This window comes from Sabethes cyaneus, chromosome 3 (genome assembly GCF_943734655.1).
Source record: "Sabethes cyaneus chromosome 3, idSabCyanKW18_F2, whole genome shotgun sequence".
Lineage (NCBI taxonomy): Eukaryota > Metazoa > Arthropoda > Insecta > Diptera > Culicidae > Sabethes > Sabethes cyaneus.
The window spans coordinates 3,948,573-3,958,278 of NC_071355.1; the positions used below are offsets into that span (position 1 = coordinate 3,948,573).

Sequence of the window (9,706 nt, forward strand, 5' to 3'; positions counted from 1 at the left end):
AATGTGGAACACATCTCTCAGTGGAACATATCCTCACCGAGTGCCAGGAATATGAAGTGATTAGAAAAAATCTTACCCTAGAATACAAAACTTGCGAAATATTATGTTTTGACCAAGATAGGGAAGACAAAGTGTTGAAGTTTGTTAAATTGGCAAGTATTGATAAGAAGTTATGAATTTGTTAATTTTTGTTGTTGTTAATTCTTCCTTTTACAGAACTGAATGATCTTTCAGGTTAAAGCCTCTATAATAAAAACCAAACCGAACCAAAAAAAAATCGACCCATTGGGACGGGTAGATTTTGTCCCTTTTTTGCTAAGATCATGTTAAAACTATGATGGCGTGTTTTCCAACTAATCACGAAGCGACAGTGATGTTCCGCGGCATGCGTTTGGCTTTCTTATTTCAAGTTCTGACAGTATTAGTTCCCCTGTATCGTACCTTCATTCAACACTTTTATTGCCAGCCAACCAACGGTTACCCATTCACTTGGCATATATTCGAATCCCGTCGGGCACATCGTAGTTGTTAACCTCAAGCAAGTCAATCAGCTTCTTAGCAAAATCACCGGTTATCTTCATCTCGTCATCCTCGGCTTGCAGCCGGTTGAACAGCTCAACCGCCGCCTCGCAATCGTTGTCCCGCACGTACTGCTTCAGGATAAGCGACAAAAAGTCCGCCTCACGCATGCTGACCAGCCCCCGGCAACACTTGGCCAGCCGCAGCACGACGTCCAGCTTGCCGGCGTTAACCAGGAACTCACACTGCGTCATAATGTACTCCTGATTGATGCGCGTCTCCGGATTGATCAGTATTCGGCGCAGTTGGGCTTCCGTGCCGGCATCGGCCAACGCCACCAGCAGCGTGTTGTTAGTGTTTACCGCTCCGTGGATGGCCGAACCGAGTCGGATCACGTCCGCGAGCAGCGCTTTGGCCGCTTCCGGTGGTATTTCCGCGTCGTTGGCGTTCGTCAGTCGGACCAGGCTGGTGAACACCTCCAGCTGCAGGGGCGTTCGCCGGTGTTCGGCGACGATCCGTTGGTATTCGTTTACGGCTTTTAAAGTTTGATTTTTAAGCAAGTGTTCTCGGATGATTGGACCTAGTAGGGCATTTTCGTAGCCACAGTAACCTAGATCGACTAGGAATTGCAACATTTCCGAGCTTTGGTTGCGTTCCGACTGTGGATCTTTACTTGCAGCGTACTGTGCGGTGTTGTTCAGTAGATTCCAGATGTTTTTATTGGCGTTTCCTGAACGCACCGTACCGGACGTTGCACGATCTTTTAGCACGCTTCGTGCCTTTTCCGGGAAGCCACTTTCAACTAAAAGTGCAGCAAAATCTACGATTTTGTGCTCATCCAGCGTGAATCCAGGGAAAGCTTGTTTTATTTGCTCCAAAGTTCGGCCGGCTTCGCCGACATTTTTCAACTTAACGTTCAGTTCGAGCAAAGAAGCCATCATGCCGGAGCTCAGATCAACCCCCGCTTCGTCGCACTTGCGCTTAAGTTCAACCGCCCGTTTGAGCCGGTTCTCGCGAATACACAGTTGCAGCAAACGACGCAGAACTCCCCGCGCATTCATTCGCTTCTCTTCCAGTTCTGTTAGATGGCACTCCAGCTCTTCGTAGTTCATGTCTCTGGGATGAACCAGAATCGATTCCGACAGTTCACGAGACGAAAGTCCAAGTTTTTCATCAACTAAAGAATTCAGCAACCTTTCCAATTCTGCGCTCCCCGTTTTGGTCTTAGCCAGATGGTTTTTTAGTACGTTGGCACTCATTCGACTTATCCGTAGGTTGGCTCTTTCACATTCCTCTAAAAAGTTCTTCAAAAAACTGGCATCGTATTTGTTGTTTTTGTTGCTGATTATCTCCATCAGAACTTGTCCCGCCAGGTCGTGGTTCGCACTTTGAGCTTTGTCTGTTAAGGAACGCATCACTCTTGCCAGACGACGAAGATGGTCGGCTTGCTTGCCGAGCTGAGCTTGCAAAACCAGCGGATAGACCATAGTTTGCGTGTTCACCTTTGTCGGGTAGAGCTTAATTATTTTGGAAACATCATCGAACCGGCTCTGGTACAGCAGATGCGTTACCAGCGGAGACATTAGTGCAGCCGACTTGACGCCACGATCTTCGAACTGTTTGAAGGCTAATCGGATGTCCTTCAGCGAGATCGACAGCTTCGGAAGAACAAACACCGAAAGTGTTTCCTCGTCCGGTATCGTATCCAAGCTGTGCATCATTTTCAAAACGTCCAGCACTCCAGACTCGCCCTGTCTGTCAAAGTTCTGAACAATTAGCGGCCAAAAGTAGTGAGGTCTCAAGTCCTCCTGCTGCCGTAGAAGATTCAAGAACTTCGGCAGCGATTCTATCCACTGTCTGGTAGCACAGTCACAAGCCACGTGCAAAGCTCGCGTATTCCGGTTGGTCTTAACGAGAAACTCCACAAAGCCAACAATCTCTTCGAAGGGTGCCTTAGTTTTAATCATTTCAAAGATTAGTGACGTTCCGTAGATGTCGTAATTATCACCAGGTTTGAACTTCGGAACGGGAAGCAAATTTATCAACGTTTTTATTGCGGCAAACCGCTTAAGACACAGAAGTTCAGAGCAAATGTTTCTTAAAATAGGATCTATTGTTGTGGCATTTAGAACATGCCTCGGTAATAGATCCATTAATAGAGTAACAATATCTTTTTGCTTTACCAACAGCGCTTCTTTGATGGCTTCTAAAATGTGAGTTTCTTTCAAAATAGCTTCATACTCCTTGATTAATTCAGTGGCTTCCTCCACCCGTTCGTTTGCTATCCTTCCAATCAGTAGTTCTCCCCAAATATCAGCATCCCGTTTAAGGATCTTATCCGTGATTTCGTCGAAAACCGTCTGCGCAGCAGACGCATCTCCAGCTTTAAAATACCCACGAATCAGAAGGCTAACAAACTTACCACTCGCACCGAAACCATGCCTGCGCGCTTCCTCTATCACATCCACCATCGCCGAAGTATCCCCCCGTTCGGCCACCGCCCCCAGCAGCAGCTCGAAGAACTCCTCATCCTTACTCATCTTAACCCTACCGACGAACCGACCGACATCGACATCGTCGCCATCCAGCCCGACCCCGTTGTCCCGGTGCACCTGCAGCAGCACTTTCCACCGGCCTAGCTGGCTGCCGGCTGCATCACCGCCGGCCATAAACCAAATCGACCGGAACAGGCGCATCCGCACGTCGGCCGGTTGCTCCATCAGCAGCCGGCCGCAGCAGCTCAGCAGAAAGTCGTACGCATCGGCCGTGATGGCTTCCGGTTTCGCTAGGATCTGATTCAGTCGCTCCAGCTGTACCCGCCGGTGCTGCGCAGCACCTCTGCGCATTTCATCCACCATCGCCGGTGTGGTTTTCCCTAGAAAAACACATTTGATTGGTTGAATTAGGACCGACCACGTTTTGGCGAAAAGTTACGTTACCTTGCTTTGCTGGTTTAGCCCGAGTCCCGTAAAACCGGTGACTCTCACTGCTCAGTGAAATCAACGACGGCTGAACATTGCGGGGATTACTCTCATGCCGGCTTTGCTGTAACAAACTTCGCGAATAGTTGCTGCTAACACTAAAAGCCCTATGGGGGATGCGGGCCCGAACTATAACATTCCGTAGAATGTTCATTATTGAAACACTTTCTCCGCAGAATAATAATTGCAAATCTTTTAGTAAACGATTACATGAGCACCGCAAGCAAAACAGCTGAATTTGTTTTGATTTGGGGTCGATTTCGGTTATCACTTGCACAATGACAGCGGGAAATGTCAAATTTCGAAGGGACATGAACATAATACGTAACACAGCTTAGAATGATTCCTCCCGATTTCCGTCGGATGCCTGGCACAAATCGAACAGAACCACCCAAGTAACAATTTCAGGCTGATCAAACGCTTTTATAGCTGATTTTATTCAACCTGTGGCTGATCTATGGTTTAGGTTTAGAAATAAAAACCTTTTTTCAGCTCTTTAACATCTAAATCTGGTGATTTTATCAAGCTTCAGGCTAATTGATGGCTGCTTTCGAAGCTGCAATGAAGCTTAATAGGAACTGTTTTGCGCTTTTAAATAGCCAATTTGCGCAATGCTGTCAATTCTATTTTTAGAACGAGAATAGTTTTGCAATCTGCTTTGCCAGTCGCTTAATCAACGCTTCGTCAACCTTTATGCAGCCAAAAAAAAATCTATTTTTAAATTTAAAAAAATGGAACGCGACCTTTTTTTTGCTGTAAACATGTTTCGAACGCGATATTTTTAATTTCGAATAACTTTAATTCGTATAATTAAGGGAGCTAGCTAATTAAAAATGCATGTCTTTTTCCGGGAATTGAACCCGCCGTCTTTTGATCCATAAGCACTCACCGTATGATCCGCCCCATTTGCATCTGCAGAACAGACAGTAAGAATAGCTTTACACCTGAAGCCTAGCCCGCCTAGCGTGAAGCAGTCGATAATGCCGATAACTGCCAAACTTTTGCTGTCAGCCGAATTGCGAAATTCTACGCTCTGACAGTATGTGTGCTGTGAGTCGAAAGAAAACTTAGAAGGAGTTTGTAAAGCCACTTTAACACCCTTAAGCAACCTTACAGTAGTTTGAAAGCTGTGAGCCTAATGAAAACTTCCACTCTACACTTTAACCTAGACTTTAACACCTTTAAGCAGCCGTAAAACGGTTTGATGTTTATGGCTGTTTAGAAGCAGATTTTTTAGTAGCAAAATCCGCTATTAAGCTTGTTTATCAACTTTTGGGAGAGAACTGGTTTGAAAAACTTAAAGTAGCTTAAACATCGCTTATTTAAACACCATTTAAGTGCTTACTTTATGCAGCTTTGATCACCTTAAACCAACCCGTAAACAGCCATTGCTCTTGCAATTCAGCTACCGTTGTTACTTGGGTTTTATAGCTGATTTTATTCAACCTGTGGCTGATCTATGGTTTTGGTTTAGAAATGAAAACCTTTTTTCAGCTCTTAAACATCTAAATCTGGTGATTTTATCAAGCTTCAGGTTAATTAGCTGCTTTCGAAGCTGCAATGAAGCTTAATAGAAACTTTTTTGCACTTTTAAATAGCCAATTTGCGCAATGCTGTCAATTCTATTTTTAGAACGAGAAATAGTTTTGCAATCTACTTTTCCAGTCGCTTAGTCAACGCTTCATCAACCTTTATGCAGCCAAAAAAAAATTATTTTTAAATTTAAAAAAATGGAACGCGTCATTTTTACTTCGCTGTGAACGCGATATTTTTAGTTTCGAATAACTTTAATTCGTACAAGTAAGCTAGAGTTAAATTAAAAATGCATGTCTTTTTTCCGGGAATTGAACCCGCCACCTTTTGATCCATAAGCACTCACCGTATGATCCGCCTCATTTGCATCTGCAGAACAGACAGTGAGAATATCTTTACACCTGAAGCCTAGCCCGTCTAGCGTGTAGCAGTCGATAATGTTATAACTGACCAACTTTTGCTGTCAGCCGAATTGCGAAATTCTTTGATCTGACAGTATGTGTGCTGTGAGCCGAATGAAAACTTGGTAGAAGTTTGTAAAGCCACTTTAACACCCTTAAGCAGACTGAAAGTAGTTTGAATGCTGTGAGCATAATGAAAGCTTCCACTCTACATTTTAACACCTTTAAGCAGCCGTAAAACGATTTGATGTTTATGGCTGTTTAGAAGCAGATTGTTTAGCAAAAAACATCCGCTATTAAGCTTTTTTTATCAGCTTTTGGAAGAGAACTGGTTTGAAAAACTTAAAGTAGCTTACACATCGCTTATTTAAACACCATTTGAGCGCTTACTTTATGCAGCCTTGATCGCCTTAAACCAACCCGTAAAGAGCCATTGCTCTTGCAATTCAGCTACCGTTGTTACTTGGGTATGGAAAACAAAATCAAAAATACAAGTGTAGATACGGTGGAAAACCCGTTCGCGAGAGGAGGCATCCACCGTTCTCGACCAAGGGTGGAGAAGGATGCAACTAGGAGCGCTAGTGTGGGTGGCAAAGGCAGCGGTATGCCTACGACGCCGGATACAGCGATGACCGGCCCAGCGCTAATCAGGGCGATGGAGCAGAATAGAGACGCTGTACCTAAAGTGGTAGCAGCGTCACAGCAGCTCGATGTAATAATCGAGTTCACGTCAGGTCGCGGCAATTTCTCCAAGGACCTGAAACAGAGCTTGCTCATGCTTCGGAGAACCTTGAATGCAGGAGAGGCGAAGAAGGTGACCGGGAAGGCGTCGAAGGCAGTACAAACGGACGCTTGCCCGTTGACGGAATGTCGCAACGCGGCCCAGGAGGCCACGGAAAGCGCAACCAGCTGCGTTAAGGCGTCCGCCAAGCGCCTGAGACAGTCCCCGGAGGATAGCACCCCTGGTGGACCGAAAAAACGCCTGATCGGTAAAAGCCCTCAGGCTAGCGGATTGGCAGAGCTAACCGATGAACCAGCGGAAAGCTTCAAGACAGGTGGCCCGTGGACCGAGGTTAAGGCCAAGAGAAAAGGCGGAGGAGGCTCCAATAAAAAAAACTGCTCCACCTAAACCGGCAAGGAAGCGAGCGAAGAAGAGCGACGCTCTTATCCTGACAACCGACGGGTCGAAATGCTCGGAGGTTCTGAAGGCCATGAGAGGAGACGCCCTACTCAAGGATCTGGGCGCAGACGTGCGGAGCATCCGCCGCTCACGCACGGGCGATATGATCCTCGAATTAAAGCAGGACGCCACCAAAAAGAGTTCCGCATACAAGTCCATAGCGGGAAGAGTGCTCGGGGACGGAGTGTAGGTACGTGCTCTCACACCAGAAGTGACTCTCCAGCTTAAGAACCTGGACGAGATCACCGAAGTGCGCGAGGTCGTACAAGCTCTCAAAGAGCAAAGTGAGTGGTGGTGGCAACCGAGGCGGTTCGCCTACGCAAGGGTCCGGCCACCATACGACTTCCGTTGACTGACGGAAACAAAGCCCTGAAAGCTGCTAGGCTAAAAGTGGGGTGGTCGGTATGCCCACTGAGCGGAGCCATAGGAGATAGGATAGCAGATAGGAGCCAGTTGTGCAGGAGATGTGGCAGTGCTGGCCATAAAGCAAAGGACTGCGCGGAGCCTCCCAAGCGCCTGATCTGTACCGGTAAACGGGACGCAAAGCACGTAACGGGAGGTCCAAGGTACCCGGCCGGTGCATGGCGCTACAATGCTAGTAACTCGTTAATGACTAAATGAACGTTCACTTAGTCACTAAAGAGATACTAGCATTGTAGCACCGTAAATACAAAAGATAGAGCAATACTTTATTCAAAAAATTTGTAGATAAGAACTAATTCTTCAATCGTCCCATATATAACTTTTTCAAATTCTGCATGACTGAGACGGTACCGTCAAATGAATGTGCATTGAGTCAAAGTGAATATGCCATCCCTGATCTTTCGTTCACGACAATCGCACACAGAATGACGTATCTGACTTTTCTAACGTTCCTCCGACCTTACGGGATATTCGGAACACACGCTAAAGAATTATATGTCGGGCCTCATTAGCGTGTCAACAGTACTACCATTTCAAAGCGTCCGTTTTATTTTATGTTCAAGTTTATAACAAGCACGTTTCACAATTTATATAGTCTGTGTAAGTTATTGATTTGCTTATATTCTACTTTACCAATGCTATTCACTGTCTGTCACTAAGACAGCCGAGGTGGCAATCCAGCGCAAGAGGATAGGTATCCGCTATTGCGCAGTTGTCACGCTTGACGTGAGAAATGCGTTTAATAGCGCTAGCTGGGACTCCATAGCCAACTCGTTTCGGAACGTCCAAGTGCCGGTGTTGCTGTACAGGATTCTGGAAAGTTATTTCCAGAACCGTGTGCTATGCTACAACACAGAAGAGGGTCAGAAGTGCGCTCCAATCACCGCAGGGGTCCCGCAAGGTTCCATACTGGGCCCGGTATTGTGAAACGTCATGTATGATGAGGTGTTGAAGCTAAAGTTCCCGGTAGAGGTGGTGATAGTTGGTTTTGCGGACGACATCACCTTGGAAGTCTACGATGAATCTATCAGAGAAGTTGAGTTGACGGCTAAGCAAGCAATAAGCATTGTTGAAGATTGGATGCGATCCAGGAAACTGGAGCTAGCGCATCATAAAACTCGGGGTCGGGGACTGCACTATTTCGTCAACGCGGTCCTTACAACTCCTGGGAGTTACGGTCGACGACAAGCTCAATTTCGGGAGCCATGTCGACTACGCCTGCAAGAAGGCTTCCACAGCTGTTTCGGCATTCACTCGTATGATGTCTTATATGTCTGCGGTATATGGCAGCAAACGAAGGCTGTTAGTCAACGCAACATGCAACATGATGGCAGTGAGCGGACAGGACACTACTCCGGATAATTTAGTCCAAAGGATGTGTTCTAGCTCGGACTTCTGGGAAGCGGTCAATGCAGCTGATACCCAGATTGTACTGAGCTACAAAACCAAGACGATCAACGGCGAATAAACAGCCTAACTACCATATTCCAGTAGTTATCTAAGAGAGTGCGTTAAGCACAATAGCCCCTCCCTGAAGTAATACCGATAAGGTGGTGCCAGGGAAGATTGAGGCTAGAGACTCGAGTAGGGTTTTAGTGGGTCGGGTTTCTCACGCCCCTTTAGGGGGGTCGGGATACCTAACCCCACACCCTGAGTTGTCTTCTCAGGTGTCTGATAGTACCGTATCTTCTCAAGTGTCTGCTAAGTCTGCTTTTGATTTCAAACATCGTAAAAAAATCTACAGATCAAAGCTGACTACTTTAAGGTAAAAATAAAAAGCGCTTAACTTATACAAATTGTTATTGAATAAAAATTGTTATACGTGCGGAAAGGAGTATTAATTTTTTTAATAACCACGAGGCCAACTGGAAGGAGACGGTTAGCAATAAATAGAGCTCTTTCCTTCTGTTGCGGAACTGAACCACTGCGTCCAATATTTTGAATTATTGTAATATTCCCCGTTTTTATTTTGTTGCTGATGACTTAATTTCTGATGTGTTCATCCGCTGGCTTGTGGATCGGCAGAACAAAGGGAGCAAGTCCAGCGACGTACCTTGAAACCAACTGGACTGCAAGGCTGTACCCTCCACACACCACAATTACGAAAAAGCTGATACAGAGAGTTAAATAAGCAAATAATGATACAGAGAGTGCCATACGCTCACAGTTGCAAACGGTTTTCAGTTCGTCTTTGCAGTTGGAGGAAATTCCTGGTACGAAGATTTCGTTCGAGGTCTGAAGATTCATGTGTCTCAGAATTGCAGGGGCGTCGACATGTCTCCCAGATTCTATCAAGGAGTTCAACTTGAACAACTTTAAGTAAATTCATAAATTCCCGATTTATAGCAATTTTCACCAAATTCCCGACGTTTTACCGCATTTTTTCCCAACAGGTTCCAAGTGGTTCAAATTCCCGACTTTTTCCCGCATTTCCCGAGTCTGTGACCACCCTGTAATAAGCATATCGCTCACTCAATAGCGATTATAGCAAAAATAAATGCAGTGCGGGTTATACAGCAAACACCGCGTAGCTTGACATGTTTCAATAATCTTACTTTAACTCGCTTGTGACCTTTAAAAGGGTCAATTACAAATAACATTAAAACCAAGGCACGTTCATCGCAAATATGACGTGCCATTCGAATGTCTCTTTTGAATTCTCTTTTGAC

General features: G+C 45.7%; 1 protein-coding gene across 1 annotated transcript; it reads right to left on the reverse strand.

The window, feature by feature from the left end:
- Positions 1-361: 361 nt before the first annotated feature.
- LOC128742008 (leucine-rich PPR motif-containing protein, mitochondrial) lies at positions 362-3,706 on the reverse strand. The gene is made up of 2 exons (XM_053838180.1): positions 3,459-3,706; positions 362-3,394 (listed from the first exon to the last, which is right to left on the reverse strand). Exons 1-2 carry the CDS (start codon positions 3,652-3,654, stop codon positions 486-488), a joined length of 3,105 nt encoding a protein of 1,034 aa, XP_053694155.1. The 5' UTR covers positions 3,655-3,706; the 3' UTR covers positions 362-485.
- Positions 3,707-9,706: the final 6,000 nt, after the last annotated feature.